Here is a 19,144-nt window from a genome sequence, read left to right as displayed (position 1 = left end):
CAGTTGTACAGAGGATACACTCAGGCACTAAATGCATTGACCATTAATCAATGTTATTGCAGATGGGCACTTATTTTAGCTTGTATACAATGTGGTCTTCCATGGTAATGTCACAAGCGGTACCTCTCGCATTTTATTGTATCTTAAACCCTCTGATTTCAATTTTATTCTCTGTTGAATGAAAACCACTTCATGCATCTGATGAAATGGGCTCCAGCCCATGAAATCTTATAAATATGTTAATCTTTATTAACATATAACGCCACAAGAAATATGTTAATCTTTAAGGTGTCGCAAGACTGTTTTTGAGGATTTCAAGGGACTTTTCCAGTTTTCTGCTATACCAGAAAATGCTCCCTAGAAACAAAGCTATATCTCATCTTTACAAATTTTTCTTTAAAATAAAACAAAAGTCCAGTAGCACTTTTAAGACTAACATCTTTTATTTCAATAAAGGCTTTTATCAGTCACATCTCACTTATCTGAAGAAGTAAGCTGTGACTCATGAGAACTCATATTGGAATAAATGTTATTCTCTATTGTGCCACTGGATTTTTATTTTGCCATGACAGACTAAGACAACAACCCCCTTTGCAAAAATCTTTCATGGAAGTCACTGTATTTTCCCCACTAATTATAATAATATGGGTTGCGGATGCTGTTTATTGATCCAAATAGACAGCACTGATTCATCCGTTTTACTCAGTTTGACCTACAAGCTCAAGAACTAACTTTTTTAGAAATCATCATTTGAGCCTATGAGTTCACTGTGGATCACTGCCAAGGTGAAACTGACATAATTCATAGCTGACCTGCCACTGGAAAGCAATTAAATTGTTTGGTGCCCAAGCAGCACCATTTTTAGAAAGAGCAATGTTCCCACTAAAACACAAAATACCCTAATATCAGAGACTCCTCAATTGCCTGGGGGAGTGGGGGCGGGCACAGGGCTGAACCCGGCCCAGGCCCAGGCCCAGGCCTAAGCCCATACTCCAGACAGAGGAGTATGTAAGACAAGATATACTTCAGTGAAACAATTAGATTAAATATTTCATTTCTGTATGAAAGGAAATACATTCTCCCCGCTTTCTTTTCCTCACAACTACCCTACATGGTAGGTTAGGCTGAGAGTATGTGACTGGCCCAAGGTCATATAGTGAGCTTCATGGCTACGGTTACCAGTCCCCCAGCAGAAGTGGTAAATCCCTCATTCTCAGCCTCTACCCCCCCCCACTATACTCACCTGGCCGGTGGAGGGGGGAAGCGGGGGGAATGGGCCCAGGAGCTCTAGAGTTCTTCCTTGTCACGCTAAGAATGATGTCAGGTAAGTTCCCCCCATGTGCTCTTCCCCCCTCCCATCCCTCGGCTTTGGGCTCCAGAGAATGTGGCAACCCTATTTATAGCTAAGTGGGGATTTGAACTCTTGTCTCCCCTTAGAGTAACACTCCAACAACTACACCGCTTGCATACTAGATACTCAGTAGGAATCTCCATATGAATATCAGAATCCAGAGTAAATACTGGCTTCTCAGATACCTTGATCAAAACATATGGGAGGATTTGTTTGATCGAAGTAGGATCCAGGACAGCAGAATTACTTTATTTTCCATATTTGAGGAACCAGCTTTATATCACTCCCCCACACCAATACTGATGCACAAAGACAAACAAAAAAGGCTATATATAGAAATATTCCTCTCTTCCATTCTTTTTTCTCTGTTATCAGGTTCCTAGATAACAAAATCAACTGAACTTCCACCATTTGAGCCACAAATATCTGTTATCCTGTCCCCCCTCCAATACACACATGCCCAAAGACAGAAATATTCCCTTTTCTCTAAAGCAGATGGTCCAGGATAACAAACTCAACTGAACTTGAACCATTTCAGCCAGAAACCTCTGCTCACTCCACCCCCAACAAACAACTTCCAATATTTAGGCAACAGACACACATCACCAACAAACCGGCTAAATATAAAATGAAGATGCAAACATTTCTTTATTTAAAGGAGGGCCTAGGTAGTAAAACAACCTTCCCATATTTTAGTAACCAGTTTTCCTTGCCCCACCCATAGCTAAAGATAAGGAGATGGGACCATTTCTTTGTTTAAGGCAGGGCCCAGCAGCACATAGTAATATTGCAATTATTACTATCCCATCTATAAAGGTAAACCCTAATTCTCTTGATCCATTACTTACATCCGAGCTTATTTTGCAGGCTACAGGATATATCTGCTTCAATCCAACCACTGAGGCCTTCTGATTGCTCAATGGATCACCAGCTGTGTTAATCTTTCACTCCCCCCTCATTGTTCCTTCAGACAGACAATATTATCCACTGAAGGTCCCTTCCCCTTATTTTTACAAAAACAAACAAACCAAACCAGCCCCATGGTGCCTCCTAAGAACTTGCTAAGTTGCTATAAAAATAAACAGGACTGGCTGAACTTGAGAACCATAGGAGCTTCATGATGCTACCTCGAAGCCTGGGGGGGAGGGTTGCCCTTCCTGGGAAATTCCAGAGGGCTTGAGCCCCCCCTCCCCCTGAAGCAGCATTGCCCCCATCAAGAAATCTCAGTGGATGCTTTATCCCAGCTGCTCCTCTTGAACTTTATGCCCCAGCTGGGGTTGCCAGATCCCCTTACCCTCCTGGCAGAAGATGGGAGACCCAGTGTTTACCTTCCTGGCACTCAAGGACTCTCCTCATGCAACCGTGCTCCTGTGCTGGTGTGATGACATCACTTCCGGGAAGTGATGTCATCGCACAATGCTGGGGATTCCACTGCAAAGCACAGGAGTGCTGTCATGGTGGCACAATGATGTCAGTGACATTGCTGTGCCAATCCTGGGAGCTTGCCAGGGAGGCTCATTCCCCACCTTTTCCCCTGCCAGCCAGGTAAGCGGTGACAGGGTGTGAAAGGTGGGAGCAGGCGATCCCCCACCCCCACCGGGGTAATGGGATCCCTAGCCCCTGCTTAATATGGCAATATTCATATGGACTGCCTTCTCCCCCGACAGACCACTGGCCCATCTAGCGCCATACTTTCTACTCAGCCCCTAACAACGTCTTCCAAGGATCTTGGGCCCAGAGAAACTGGAGGTGCCTGGAACTGGCCATGGGATTTTAGTGTGTAAAATATGTGTTCCTCCACTGAGCTTCAGCTCCCTAGCTAGACCTTCTACAACCTTGCAGAAGGAGAAGTGCAGCAGATTGACAGCTTCAGGGCTATTCCCCTGACCTTTCAAAAATTGCAGATTCAATCAGACAGCATAAGAAAGGCTTCCTGAGGGGAGGTTCCATTAAAAAACCTATTTCAAGCGGACATTTGATTTTTACGTGGCAGGATATGCAAGCTGTGAGCTAATGGAAAGAAAACCTCTTTTTCTGACAGGTAACCATTTCTAAAGGAAGGGAAGCCCACCTTTCAAAGTCATAATTACTGCTTTCTAAAACGGAAATGATGGTTTCTGGTCTGTTCAAACAGGCCATGTGAATTCTGCTCAAAATGTGTCTCCTGCAAGATGGATGTGACAAATTAGGTTGTCTACAAATATGAACTAGTGAACAATTAATGTTGCAAAAATGGCATTGCCACCAAAAACTTTTCCAAGGCTTTGTCATGGAGCAGCCAGGCCCTAGATACAGCGCTAACCCCTCTGATGTAGAAAACCTGGATTCCATGCCTATCAGCCACCAGCCGGCAGCAAGTGAGCAATCAGATGAGGAATCACAGCTTGGAGGCTAGGAGGTGCGTGTTCCATCTCCCCACCCAGAGCTGACCGTTCAGGGGCAGCCAGCTGCACCCATCTCCTCCAGGATCCCCAGGTCCTCAAGAGTGTCAGCGCAGGTGTAGAGGGGAGTTACAGTCCCAGCGCAGGGCAGCACACCTCAGAGCTCAGCACCAGCAATCAATTGCCGAGGAATGGGAAACATCACCAAAGAAGATGCGAGGCAGGTGTGAGGTAGGGCTCGAAGCATATAAAAGTACGGAGGAGGAGCCTTTCCACGTGGCTTCTACACGTTCCCTTAGACAATGACCTGCTGCGGCTGTATCAGACTCACTTCTTGGATAACTGGCCTTGGCCTGCTTAGATGACATTTTACGGACTCTGTTTATTAAACTGGCATCCTGCCTCTAATAACCAGCCCCCATTATCTGCCTGAGTTAACTGCATATGCCAGCCTCTGCCTAAAGCAGAACAGTCTTAGCAGGGTGTAACTTTTCTCAAGGTGGCAGTTAGTCAGGGGATGGGGGGGAGGGGGGGAGAACTAGGGATTATAGTATATTCAATACAGTCAACTTTATCTTTGTGTGTGTGTGTTACTCAGCCTACACAACCTGTGCATCAAACCATACTTAGCCCAGTGACCTGCCAGTATTGAGATGGATCATGGTGGGGTGGCTGATCTACGCACAGAGATAATATGCATAGCACAACTCACTGCTCAAAAGATGCCTCAATGGGGCAGCCATAACACGCAAAACAATCCTGAGTACTTTTACGCTGCATTGCACTTAAGTGAATCAAAGCAGGCACCAATACTCTGCTTCCTTAGAGAGCCTTTATGTACACTTCAATTCTGGCACTGAACAAAGTGTATAAATTAGGTGGAGCAATGCACCTAGCAGGAGTCCAATTTACAGTGCAATCCCAAACAGAGTTCATTGATGTTAATGGACTTACAAGGGTATAACTCTGCATAGAAATTCACTGTTATACAACTATTTAAAGCATATAATTCAGGACAGCAGCTTGCTTTGTACAAACAACACCCCATAGGCTTCATCAAGAAAAGATAAAGGGAGGGACCTCCAAAATAAATCAATGGGCCAAAATACTTCTCTACTTTTCAAAAGGTTGAGAGTTGAGACATAATATGATTGCTGTTTATCATCTCCCCCAAAAGAGATTAATGCTGAACTCTTTAAAGCATCCAGCATCTAGAATCAGCAACAGGAAGAGATATCTTGATTATAAAGCCAATAGATCTATAAGAAGGCTATGATTTTTCTCCATAAATTCTTCCATTTAAGCATTTGACCTACCAGGTGGGTTGCCATGTTAGCAGCAAAATAAAACAAGAATTCAGGGTGTCTCAGAGACTAACATAATTTATTACAGCAAAAGCTCTTGTAAGTCTGAGCTTACTTCATCAGATGCATGAAACATACACCCATTAGACTAATCTGTTTATATATACAACAAAAGTAGAGAGGAAGAAAGACAAATTTTCTCTTTTGATGGGAAGGGGTTTTTTTATATGAAAGAGCATTCACATCCATGACATACACCTCTGCATACCAGGGCCAGATCAAGGGGGGAAAGGGGGGGTAGTCTGCCCCTGGCTCTGCTACGGAGGGGGTGCCGGGTGCAGCTGCCAGCTGCCGGGAGCGCACAGGTGGCCTCCCAGCCCCCCCCATGCTGCCGCCTGTCCTGTGGGGCAGGTGAATGGCGTGGGCAGCTTCTAAGCCCAGCCCTGCACTGCTTCCGCCAACTCGCAGCGCGCCGGGGCACCTCGCTTGCTGCAGGGGGTGGCACACTCCACCCTGCGCGATGATGTCACGGAAGTGATGTCATCACGCAGCGCGTGCGCACACACGCAAGGGGCCGGACTTGGGTTGCCCTGGGTGCCGGCAACCCTAGATCCGGCTCTGCTGCATACTCTGAAACAATACGGTTCATTCTGACACATCAGGATTTGTTCTTGCTTTGCTGCAGGTATAGGCTAGGCCTAAGGTTTGTAAAAAATAAAAAAATCTGTTTTCCTAAAAAAAATCTATTTTCCTCAGTAACAAGCCCTTGAGTACAGCAGCATACACTGGTTCTTTGACATTACGTGCTGCAATATGGCATCCGAGTCTATTTTCATTCTGTGCAGTCATTTCTTTGATGACATGCTTTGATGACATATTAACCTGATGAGGTTGTTGGTTTTACCTTCACATGTGATACCCTGACAGCAGTTTAATTATCTATCTGTATTTCTCTCTCCTGTATTTCTTTTAAAATGCAACAAGATATTTGAAAAAATAAAGCCGCTGGAACAGCTCCATGAGGTAACAAGGTACCTTGCAAATACCTGGCAGGAAATTGCTGCAGGGATACATAATCCTTCCCATTTCTAAAATATGTGGTTTGTTTGAAAATTTGTCATCCAAACCATGAGCACTACACAGTACAGTGTGGGGCTAGGTTTTGACACATTTTGAAGTATTGTTTGACTAGGAAGGCTCACCATGATTTGCATGCTTTCCACTTAAAGGGAAACACACGCAAATGCAAATGAAACAACATCCAATACACCTTTTCGAAAACTAGCACTCGAGATGAAGCCGCTTGTAATAGAATTAGAACACTGGTGCTTCTAAACCCAGTATGGTCTATTTTGACTGGCAGTATCAGACAGGTTCTGATCAGACCTGTTCATCTCAGGTCCTTCTCAGACTTGTAAATACTAGGCATTTGTGGCCCATTTCATGCTGGTACTGAAGCGTCAACAAAAGGCAAAGGGAGGGGGGTAAGCTTATTCTCAGCTCCATGTGCCAAACCTGAAATGGACCTGTGATGCTATTGTTTCCTCCTCCCTCAACTGGGAAAACATGGATACTGATACATGTATACTTGACCCAATAGAGTAAATAACAGCTCCATAGGCACAAAAACGGGGAAAACTGTTAGCCACCCTTCCCTCATTGTCCTCCTGATCCAATTCAGAGTCTACACGTGGAATTTTTCAAACAATGCTGGTGTTTCCATTCACAGTATCTCCCAGTATCATGTTTGTTGGGTCTTCTGGATCCTTTAATTGGAGATGTTCTATCAGACCTGTAAATGCAAATAATTTGCTCCGCTACTGAGCAATGAATCTTCCCACCAAGCACTGAGAAGCTAAATGTAGGGTTTTTTAAAAAAACATTAAATTAAAGTTTTTGGTGCTGCTTCATATAATTTTTTCTCTATTATTTGGGTATTTGATTTTTATTACTTTTTTGTTTTAATAGGAAACATTGCCAACAGTAACTTTTTTTTTTACAGTGAACAGTAACTAGCAGTAACTAAGTGGAATGAAATTTTAAAGAATTCTACCCCTCATCCAAGGAATTCTCTCTGCTAAATTAACATTCTTGTGTACAGATATGATGGACTCCCCTTCACTCTTACCACTGTGAGGCAGATTTTCCCTCCCCAAATTAAAGTTTGCTTGCTGTGGCTAAGCAGCCTCAAGCAGCATGTCTCTGTTTATAGTTTAAAGTTCTTTTTGTCCCACCCTGATAAGCGGTTATATTTTTAGGCTTTTTGGCCCAGATCAGGAGGACTTGATGGGGGAAGAGCAGGAGCCCTCTTCCTTCTGTATATGAAATGGCAATGGAGGCTGAATAACTCTCAAAAGAAACAGAAACTTTATTGAACAGGCAGGGATGGAATGTAAGCAGTCAGGGAATGAAAGGGCTGAGGCAAAAGTTCCTGGAAGAACAGAATCCTTTCAAAGTAAAACAGTTTGCTTGCAGCTTAGTTTCAATGTTCTTAGTTCTTATTAGTGAGAGGTGTTTTGTTTACTCCTTGGGTTACACTAACAAAGCTTCTTCACAGAGTTTCCCTTTTAAACTTAGGTTGCCAGTGGTAGTTCAACACAGTTTTCCTTTTACATTAATCTTGGGGTCTTCCACAAAACCAAATCCATTTTTGTAGACACTGGGAAGGAGGTATTCTTCCTTTCAGAAAAAAAAAATAACCTTTTCCTTTGGCTGGAATGGGTGTCTCCACCACTTCTCAATTCACTCTGAGCTAAAAACACACTCCCAGGTCTATTGTGGGTTTGTAAATAGGTTTTATACTGGGGAATTCCTCAAACAAGGTTGCTACAATAGGGCAACTGATATACTACTCTCATTTCAGAGGGACACTGGTCTGACCTTCCTAGGGTTACCATTCCCCCACCAGGAGTGGGGGATCCCTGCTCCCACCCTTCCACCCCCCTTGTGCCCACTTACTTGGCTGGTGGGGGGCGCGCTCCCCCAGAGCACACACCCCAAGCCGCACCACATGCTCCTGCACCCACAGCAGGCCCGTTTTGTGGAGAATCATGCCCTGCAGGGCCCAATCTGGCCCTTGGTGACTGCAGGAGCGCTCCCAGCAGCCTTTGACCCCCATGCAATGATGTCACTTCCGGAAGTGACATCATCGCACAAGCAGGGAGCGCGTGCGCATGGGGAAAAAAATCTGAGCAGCAAGGTGAGTGCCAGGCTCCCAATCTCCCACTGGGGAAGTAAAGGGACCTGGCAAACCCCTGGTTTGGGCTCCAGGGGACCTAGCAACCATAGACCTTCCCCATCATATACTTACACACACACACTCTTCAAATCCCCACTCCTAACTGAACTGAAAAATCCTGTCAGCAACACTCGCATTGAAGGTGGGGTTCTGACCAGCCAATCAGAGGGAAGGGAGAAGCCAGCCAAGCCAGTTCTTATTCCAGGCTTCCCCTTCCAGCCTTCTAAATGCTGTATGGTGGAAACCTCTCTGTAAATTGTATTCCATCACAGCAGAGTAGACATAAAGAGGCATCTGGCAACCTACAAATGCTGGTAATAGGCAAAAAATAATATGATTAGTTACCTTTGCCTTCCTGCTGCTACACATGAATAGGCAGACTTGTATAAATACACAATAACCCACCCCCCAAAAGATCCCCTGTCTTTTTTTTCTTGTGGGTTAGCAACTCAGGAAATTTTTGATCTAGGAAAGAAGCACTAATCACCCCCAACTTTCCCCCAACTCTCACATCTCATCTGACCCAAGTATGTGTTGGTCTGACTCTCCTTTATGTTACTGTTTGTAGCACATCAGATGGCTTGGGATATCAAGAAGTACCAACCAACAAGGTATGGGACACGTACAAGGCAGTAATCAGAGGTGTATTAATGGACTTAAATGGAAGACTTCGAAGGAAGAAAGAGGAGAAGAGACAGGAGATTATGGAAAAAATAAAAGCCAAAGAAATCCAGTTGAAGAAAAGACCAGGGAAAAAGAAAATATATCAGGACATTAAAATCCTTCAGGAGCAGTTGACGGCCATGAATAATAAAGAACTGGAATGGAATCTGAAAAGACTGAATCAAAAGTCGTTTGAAGGGGCGAACAAACCTGGGAAATTTTTGGCATGGCAATTGAAGAAAAGAAAGGAGAAAAAGATAATAAATAAAATATGTGATGACAATAAAGTACACCTGGAACAGGTCGCTATTAGCAGAGCCTTTTATAAATTTTACGCTAAATTGTATGATAAGAAAGAAGTGAATAAAGATGCGATAGCCGCATATCTGGAGAAAATGAAGCTGCCAGTAATGTCCGAGGAGTGGAGAGTTAAACTAAACAGTGAAGTAACAGAAGAAGAGATAAGGAAGGCAATACAGTCAACAAACTTGGGAAAAGCGCCAGGGCCTGATGGACTCACAGCTAAGTTTTACAAGGCAATGGCCAATGAACTGGTACCGTTTTTAAAAGAGGTGATCAATGGTGTTATGAGGGACCAAAGGATCCCAGATACCTGGAGTGAAGCAAATATATCATTGATCCCCAAAGAAGGACAGGACTTGACCAATGTTAAAAACTACAGACCTATCTCTTTACTTAATAATGACTACAAGATTTTTGCAAAGATCTTGGCGGAGAGAATAAAGGGGTGGCTTGCCAAAGTTATTGGAGAAGAACAAGCAGGCTTTTTACCAAATAGACAAATCAGAGACAACCTAAGGACAGTCATAAACGCTATAGAATACTATGACAGGTGATGTGATAAGGAGGTTGGTTTCTTCTTTGTAGACGCTGAAAAAGCATTTGACAATTTGAACTGGGGCTTTATGTTTGCCACCATGGAACAGCTACAAATGGGGGAAAGGTTCATAAGAGCAGTGAGAGAAATGTATAGAGACCAGAGTGCAGCAATTGTGGTGAATGACGAGCTGACTAAAAAACTGATTATTGGAAAGGGTACAAGACAAGGTTGCCCGCTATCCCCATTGTTGTTTATTTTGGTTCTTGAAATTTTGATGATGCAGATTAGAGAAGATAATGCAATCCGTGGTATAAAGATAAAAGACTTTTCCTATAAGGTCAGAGCGTTTGCAGATGATATAATGTTAATTGTGGAAGATCCAATTGAAAACATGCCTAAGGTAATAGAAAAAATAAAAGAGTTTGGAGACTTGGCAGGTTTCTATGTAAACAAAAAGAAATCAAAGATTTTATGTAAGAATATGATTAAACAAAAGCAACAGTTATTAACGGAAATAACAGACTGTGAGGTAACAAGTAAGGTGAAGTACTTGGGAATTGAATTGACTGCAAAAAATATAGATCTATTTAAGAATAACTATGAGAAATTATGGACTCAAATAGAGCATGATTTGATCAAATGGAATAGGCTGAACTTGTCATGGTTGGGAAGAATTGCAGTAATCAAGATGAACGTGTTACCAAGAGTTATGTTTCTGTTACAGACGATACCAATCATTAGGGACTCCAAGCAATTTGATAAATGGCAGAGGAAAATATCAGAGTTTGTGTGGGCAGGCAGGAAGCCTCGAGTGAAAATGAAAGTGTTACAGGATGCAAAAGAAAGAGGGGGAATGCAACTGCCCAACTTGAGACTTTATTATGATGCAATCTGTCTGGTATGGTTGAAGGATTGGATCACGTTGAAAAATCGCAAACTGCTGGCCTTAGAGGGATACAAAAAATTATTTGGATGGCATGCATACCTATGGTATGATAAAGTAAAAGCAGAGTCTATGTTTCTGCATCACTATATTCGGAGAAGCCTCTTCACAATTTGGAAGAAGTACAAAGAATACCTACAAGAAGGAATTCCCTCCTGGGTGGTTCCATATGAAGTAATAGATCCAAGAACGGTCGATAATGAACAACAGTGTTTAACGTATAAGGAGATAACTCAAATAGAATCCTTTAAAATAAGAATAAGAATGCAACAAGAGATGTCTCCAAACTACGACTGGTTTCAATATAGACAAGTTAGAGATCTTTATTACTCAGACTGTGCGAAGGGAGGGATAAGGATGGAAGACTCAGAATTAGAGAAAGTAATTTTACAAGAAGACCAAAAGGAAATTTCTAAGGTCTACAAAGTGTTGTTAAAATGGTATACTGAAGATGAGACAGTCAAAGTGCAAATGGTGAAGTGGGCTATAAACTTTAACAAAGAAATAACAATGGAGGCGTGGGAATACTTGTGGAAACATACATTGAAAATCACGACATGTACCAATATTAAAGAGAATATTTACAAAATGATTTACCGTTGGTATCTGACGCCAAAGAAGATTGCACTAGGGAACTCGAATATGTCTAATAAATGCTGGAAATGTAAAAAACATGAGGGATCAATGTATCATATGTGGTGGACTTGCGAGGTAGCTAGGCAGTACTGGGGGGAAATAATAAGAGTAATGAGTGAGATTTTACAATTTCAAGTTAACAAGAACCCAGAACTCCTGCTACTGAACTTGGGAATGGAAGACATCCCAGCACAACATAGGACATTGATATTCTATATGACGGCAGCAGCCAGACTTTTGTATGCGCAGAAGTGGAAAGTACAAGAAGTGCCAACTACTGAGGACTGGATTTACAAATTGCTGTACATGGCGGAGATGGACAAAATGACAAGAAAACTGAGAGACCTTGATCCAGGGCAGTTTAACACGGACTGGGGAAAGCTGAAACAATATTTGGTGAAAAAATGGGAGGTGGGAGGAGAACTGTGGCAGTTTGAAAATTATTGAGGTACACAGGAGGAGAGAAGTGACTATACCGAGGGGGTGGAGAGTTAATGGAAAAATTCTAAGCAACTTTATATGATTTTTAAGTATTATATTAAGTAGCAATAGCGTTGATACTATGAGAATTAATGGGATAGATATTAACTAATCTATATTTTTTGGAAAGATAACCGTATAACATAGAGTGAATATATACATACATACGTAAATTCAAAGATAGGTCTAATTGTTAGACTTATGGTATATGTATAGATAAAGAACAACATATAGAACAGAAGCCTAAGTAAATGACAATAAGTGTGTATAATAAGTATGTGTATAGAAGTATTGGAATTGATGTATAAAGGGGGGCAAATTGTTTGTCCCATATTGAAGAGAATAGAAGGAGTAAGATAAAACACAGGTTATCAAAATGAATATTATTAGTAGTTTTAATGAAGAAGATAGATTAAGAGGATTTTATTTATATGACAATTTATATGTGAAAGGAAGTGGAAATAGTGCTTAGAAGAATCTGAAAGTATATTATAATAAACAAATAAAATAAATATGAAGGAGTAGAGGGAAAGTGGATAGGGGGTTGGAAAACTGTTGGAAGTCAATAAAAAGGGGGGAAAGGGAGGGGGTTAGAATTAGAAAAAATTAAAGAATGTGATTATAATTGTTATTATATGTTTCTAATCCAATAAAAATTCTTTAAAAAAAAAAGATGGCTTGGGATAGTAGGTCTAGCAAACATAGCATTTGCTGCGTGGTCCCCCAACCCACTCTGTATTACTGTTTGCCTGCATGTTGTTTGTACAAACAAAATGTGCTGCACCTGCTAGACACAGTGAGAAACCAATGGTTAGCAACAGGAATCAATGATGCCTATATACAGGGCTCATTTGGAGGGGGAACGCTCCGGAACAGTGTTCCGGTAGAGCTGAAAAGTGGTCACATGGGTTTTGGCCCCGCCCACATGATTCCTTTGCCTCCCCTCTGCCTCCCCTCCAAAGGAGGCTAAGCTGCTTCAATTCATTCTGCTGCTTTATTTTCATTCTTGAGAGTGAGAGTGAGTGCAAGCTGGGCTGCTGGGCTTGGCTCTCCAAAGGAGGGTAAGCTGCTTAAATTCATTCTGCTGCTTTATTTTCATTCATGACTAGTGAGTGAGTGCGTGCGTACAAGCAGGGCTGCTGGGGCTAGCTCTCCAGAGGAGGGTAAGCTGCTTTGAGTTCATTCTGCTTTATTTTCAGGAAATACCTGGAGATTTTTGGGGAAAGGGGCCTGGGGGGTGGTTGTTGCCTTCTGACACACTTCCAGTGATGTCAGGGGGTGTGGCATATGCTAATGAGATAGGCTAATGAGTTCTGCTAATGAGTTCCTGCAGTTCTTTTTCTACAAAATGACCCCTGCCTATATAGAATCAAATCAAAGCCTACCACCAAAGCCAGTGAGCCCACAATATGATTGGCAAAAACAACAGTTTTGTTGGGGGGAACTTATCAGTACCATCCTTATTGGAAAAAAGGTCTTATGAAATGCTGTTGAATGGAAAACATCCCTCTCAGTGAAATATTAGTAAAGTTCTCTTAACTTGCATCATTCTTAAACTCTAACTAGCCGGATGCAAAAATTTCCATCTATTACAGACTGTCATTAATTTTTAATTTGGATTATTTACAACAATGACATTAATGAAAGGGGCGCTTTCAGTTTTAATGACACTCCTGATCTGAGAAAGCCACTTTACTATGTCTTATGGTAGGGCTGACTTTTCACAGTTATCAAGGATGAATCAGGCTATGAAATCTTAAAATATGTGATGCCTTCTAAGGAAATAATGCTAAACATCAGTTTAAGATGCTTTACATTTTAACATCTATTTTTTCCTCCAACTTCCCTGTACTCCAACAGCATCTAGAACTATTACATTTTTCTCAAATTTAAATGAGGAGCTTACGCTTGAGAATATCCTCCCCTAATTCTTGTCAGATTTATACTGGTCTGGCCCCATTGGGTTGTATACCATGATTTAATTATTTCTTTTAAAAAGGTAAGACACTCGAAGATCAAAATGCTTCAAGATGTTCAAATCATGCCACTTGTTAAACTATATATTTATCTTGGCTTACGTCGTGGTTTAAGATGCCAGCATTTGTGAACGTTTATGAGGCAGATCGTTGATTTCAGAGCAATTCTTCCCTGATAAAGGCAAATTTTGTTGTGAATTTTGTTTCCATAATTAATGTGATCTGATGCAAATGACCTTCTATATATATCATCAGAATAAGCTTTAATTATTGTTGATGATTAATCTGTTTTGTTGGTTTTATTTTTAATCATGTTATCCTAAAAATATTTCCAACCTAGAAAAGGTCATTTTACACTTTTTGTGGTCTAACATACGATGCTGAATTTGTCTTGTGGAAAATAAGATTTGATTACAAAAATATAAATCGTAACAATTCATCATTTCCTAATAGGATAGGTAAGGCAAATCTATCCACCTCCCAACCTGCCCAGTCTTTTTACATAAGCAGAAATCATACATGTTGTGATAAATTAATTTGAAAATATTTTAAACAATTCTTTTTTTTCCTATTGCATGTCATGTAATATTAAACTTCCAAGTACCTTTAATATTATTATATTATCCCTAGTTTCACACTTTGGTTAAATATCTTAAAGGAATCCAAGTTATGGTAAAAGTATAAACCCACTTTGAAGTTGCTCTTGGGGATAATGCACTTCCAATCCTCTTTACAGACCATTTGGAACGGATTTTTTCATGTGCGGAACAAAAAATCCACCTCAAACGATTGATAAAGTGCATTGAAAGTGCATTATCCAATGTGTACAGAATCGCTCGGGAATTAAGGAGCCAATGGTGCAATCCTAAGCAGAGTTATGTGTGTGTTATGTGCCGTCAAGTCGCCTCCGACCTATGGTTGGTGACCGTATGAATGAAAGTCCTCCAAAATGTCCTATCATTAACAGACTTGCTCAGATCCTGCAAACTGGAGGACGTGGCTTCTTTTTATTGAGTCACACCACCTCGTTTTAGGTCTTCCTCTTTTCTTACTGCCTTCCACTTTTCCTAGCATTATTGACATTTCCAGAGAAGCTTGTCTTCTCGTGATGTGACCAAAGTACAATTGCCTTAGTTTTATCATTTTTGCTTCTAGGGAGAATTCAGACTTGATTTGATCTAGTACCCACTAAAAGGGAGACTGTAATGAAGAAATCAGAAGAAGACTGAGATTTGGAAAAGCAGCTGTGAGGGAGCTAGATAAGGTCCTTAAAGATAAAGATGTCTCTCTGGGAACCAAGATCAAGATAATTCAGACTATTAAATGATCAGCTGCTTGTTGCGGATCTCCCCGACAAGCAGCTGATCCGGGGGTTTAAATGCCTCTTTCCCTGCCACTGCTAAGCATTTAAACCCCACAAACCACGAACTGGTTCGTGAACTTGCCCCCATTTGTGGGAGTTCGTGGTTCCTGGTTTGTGAAAACACCACGAACCGCACAGTTCATTTTTTTTGTGGTTTGTGCCCATGTCTACTGAAGAAAGCTGACAGGAAGAAAATTGATTCATTTGAAATGTGGTGCCAAAGCAGAGTTTTGCGGATAACATGGACATGGACAGCCAAAAAGACACATAAGTGAGTACTTATCAGCTCAAGCTTTGCTGGCGCTGATCCAAGATCCTTGTATATGCGCTCTGGTGACATTTAATAATAATTAAATAACATTCGATTTATATACCACCCTTCAGGACAACTTATTGCCTCAGAGTGGTTTATGAAGTGTGTTATTATCTTCACAACAATCACCCTGTGAGGTTGATGGGGCTGAGAGAGCTCTGAAAGAGCTGTGTCTGACTCAAGGTCACCAAGCTGGCTTCAAGCGGAGGAGTGAGGAATCAAACCTGGTTCTCCAGATTAGAGTCCTGCTGCTCTTAACCACCAAACCAGAAGCTATGGGATCTCAGCAGGGTCTTTTGCCAGCCAGGATTTCTGATTGGCTATGCAGATTTTTAAAATGTTGAATTAGCAGCAGCTGCCACTACAGCACAAGAATCTCTACGACATCACTGAAGATAAAGCTGTTTATATGCAATAAAATATTTTAAAATTATGTTTTGTTTCTGCATAACCTCACTCCCTGACATTTTGCAGGAAGTGGCTCCACCTCCTGTGGCAGCCATTCCAGAGATGCCCGCAGATGCCCACAGGCCCCAAACAGTTGGAGACCCGTGATCTATAGTCTGAAGTGCAGTGATCAATTCTACTGCCTCTTGGCCACTTTATTTCCATCTCATTCTTCTGTATGTATTAACTGGCACTTACTCGTGGCTGGTGATGGTGGAAAGTACCATCAAGTTGAAGCTGACTTATGATGACAACTCTGTAGGGTTTTCAAGGCAAGAGACATTCAGAGGTGGTTTGCCATTAACTGCCTCTGCATAGTGACCCTGGACTTCTTTGGTGGTCTCCCATTTGAGTACTAACTAGGGCTGACCCTGGTTACTTTTCAAGATCTGAAGAGATCAGGCTAGCTTTGGCTATCTCTGGCTAGACTGGTAGATATGGAGATATAGCAGCATGCAGATTGCCCACTACTGCATTGCATTGCAACGGTTTTTGTTTTTCATGTCTGCATTGCAAATGCCATTCTTTGCATTTCAATTAACCAAATTTCTTAACCTCTTTCCTGTAAACTCTCCTCCTTCAACCTCTTGCCTGTGCTTTTCCAATATCTCCTTAAGTGCAAACAGCATCCTGACCTTCTGAAAATGCAAATGTTTTTCTCAAGTGAATTTTGATAGGTAAACCTGGATTGCAAAGATTTACTCGCAAAATAATGCCTTTAACCTTTTATTAAAGCTCTGGCCAATGTTAATCCACAAGATTTGTTAAAAGCTCCAACACTAAAATCAATCAACGCACAAATATTTTTAGGGTAATTACTGTATCTCATCATCAATGTCTACTTATTCAATCACCTTCAAAATGCATTTTTTTAAAAATTCAGATTTGCATGCACGGGGTATCTTAAGGTCCTACTGAAAGAAACATAAAATCATACCATTGTACACCAATCATTAGTTAAATCAAACCTACATAGTCAAAGGAAGTACTACTTGAACAGCGCTCCTCCCATTCGGTTCTTTGGGTACAAATTCTGAGTGCCAGGAACATTCAATTTTAAATCCTGGAGTACGTTAAGGAAATCTATGGCTTTAAAACCTCACTATGAAACATCACACGCATCAGCAACTATGCGACTTTTTAACCTCCAAATAAGAATTCCGTTCTTGGTTCCTCATCTTAATGACACCCCATACAATTAGCAAAAAAATTATTTATAGAGGGAATAATCTGGGCATCATTAAGACTTCTGTGTCTAATAATTTCAGTGGGAGAAAGTTTAGCCCCTGGTGTATTGGACTGTGCCCTTTAGGCAGACTATACCTACAAGTGCCCTGAAGTTTTTTTTGTTTTAATTCTGAAGTCAGGTGCATGGGAGTTAGCAGTGTGCTTAGCTATAGGTACACCTTATTTGCACTTGTATTTAGCCATATCATAAGTTGCTCTTCAAGTAAACAAGCTTCAAAAGTGGTTTACAATGCCATGCTGTGGGGAGAATAGTACTACTGTTGGGGAAAACAGCTATAAAATGCGCTTGGGGCAGAGGCAAAACCTTTGACTATTCGGCTACAAAATACCTCACAAAAGCAACAGCAGGACAGCAAACCTCTACCAAAAAACCCCTTAATATGCATTTAAACTGGAGACTTACCTCGAACCACTGCCCGTGAGACTGCATTTTCAGGATGACACAGGGGTCTGGCTTGGAGAGGGCATCCCGGTCCGATATGCCTTTGCAGGCAACTCTCAGTTCCACCTTAGTCAAGCATGGGCTGCTAAAGATTCCCAGGGTATTAGCTGCTGATTCATAGATGTTGCTCATTTTCTTCATACCCTGCAAAGACAGCAAACGTTGAATGGCAAAACATCTTAAACATAAAAGTATTCTCTTATTCAGAGTAGAGTTGCCAGGTTCCTACATCCTTCCAGCAGGGGTGGGGCTGGCATTTATCTTGTGCTGGCAGCGTGCTCTTTGCACATGCATGTGCTCCACATGTGCACATGCTGCGTGCTCTTTGCACATGCATGTGCTCCAGTGCCTGCATGATGACATCACTTCTGGAAGTGATGTCATTGCACTGGCCATGGGAATGCTCCCGTGCTCCATGCAGGGCCAGTTTGGCCCATTTGGGGCCAACATCAGCCCCAAATGAAGTGCAGGAACACTCCCACAACCTGCGCAACGATGTCACTTCCAGAAGTGAGGTTGTTGCACCCCCTGGAAGCATGCGTGTTACACATGTTCCCAGGGTGCCTGATGGTGGTGGGCAACCTCTGGGGGCTTGCCACTTCCCGCTGATCACTGGCAGATTGGCAGGCAACAGGGAAAACCCCCAGGAGTTTGCCCACCACTGGAAGTCACCTGGGAACCCTAATTCAGAGGGAAATTACTCCCGCAACTAGTACTCTAGGGATAGTGCCCCAGTTACTTAAGTCAAGGGGTGTTTCTGAAAGTGTGAAGTCGGATAACTAAGATCATGACACATTAACAATAATCTTAATACACATTATCAATAATAAATACTGACGAACACACTTTGTTTTCCATCTCCATCCTATGGAGATATGGTGTGTCTCTTCCCAGATGGGTCTCAGTGACCCATCTGCTAGGTCACCAAACTCCTATAAGGACTGGAAGTTATGCTGACTTTTGGAAGTGCCTGCTGCTAGTGTGTATACGGAGAGGAACAATAGGATGACAAGGTAAGATAGGGTTAGGGTTGCCAGGTATCAGGCAATGCCACATCAAGGGGGGAAATGGCATTGGCGATGTTGTGATGTTATTTCCAGACAAAAAACAGAACTGATGTTACAGATACATACAACCATGCAATGCTCTAGAAATTCCAGCAATCTCTATGGTCTTTACCATAGAAATTTGTGGGATTCCTAGAAAGTTACAGGTTTTTGCCTGGAGATGACATCACAACATTGGCAACACCATTTTCCAGGCTTTCCACGGGTCATCAGTGATAGAATGACAACCCTAGGTGGAGATGATTCTTCTGTGGCTTTGACCTCAGTTTGTTTTGCAATATGGTATACTTCCTGGTGCTCAGTCATGTCCACTTAGAGTCTGTTCATGTATTACTGAAAGTGTATCATGCATGACTTAAGTTTCTAGCAAAAAATGATCACATTTTTAGCCACCTCTGGCAAGACATCTCCTCTGTGCAATTCAATGCTCCCATGGTAGAAATGCATTCTG

General features: G+C 41.9%; 1 protein-coding gene across 1 annotated transcript in view; it reads right to left on the bottom strand.

Annotated features, from left to right (window-relative positions):
- CPNE4 (copine 4) overlaps positions 1-17,767 on the bottom strand; it is a 197,303-nt gene extending 179,536 nt beyond the window's left edge. The window contains exon 1 of the mRNA XM_054991399.1: positions 17,588-17,767. Coding sequence (XP_054847374.1) covers positions 17,588-17,767 — 180 coding nt within the window. The remainder of the gene's footprint in view (positions 1-17,587) is intronic.
- Between the last annotated feature and the right edge of the window lie 1,377 nt (positions 17,768-19,144).

Source organism: Eublepharis macularius, chromosome 11 (genome assembly GCF_028583425.1).
Source record: "Eublepharis macularius isolate TG4126 chromosome 11, MPM_Emac_v1.0, whole genome shotgun sequence".
Lineage (NCBI taxonomy): Eukaryota > Metazoa > Chordata > Lepidosauria > Squamata > Eublepharidae > Eublepharis > Eublepharis macularius.
The sequence above is the reverse complement of the archived record's forward strand: the minus strand, read 5'-3'. Positions and strand labels throughout refer to the sequence as shown.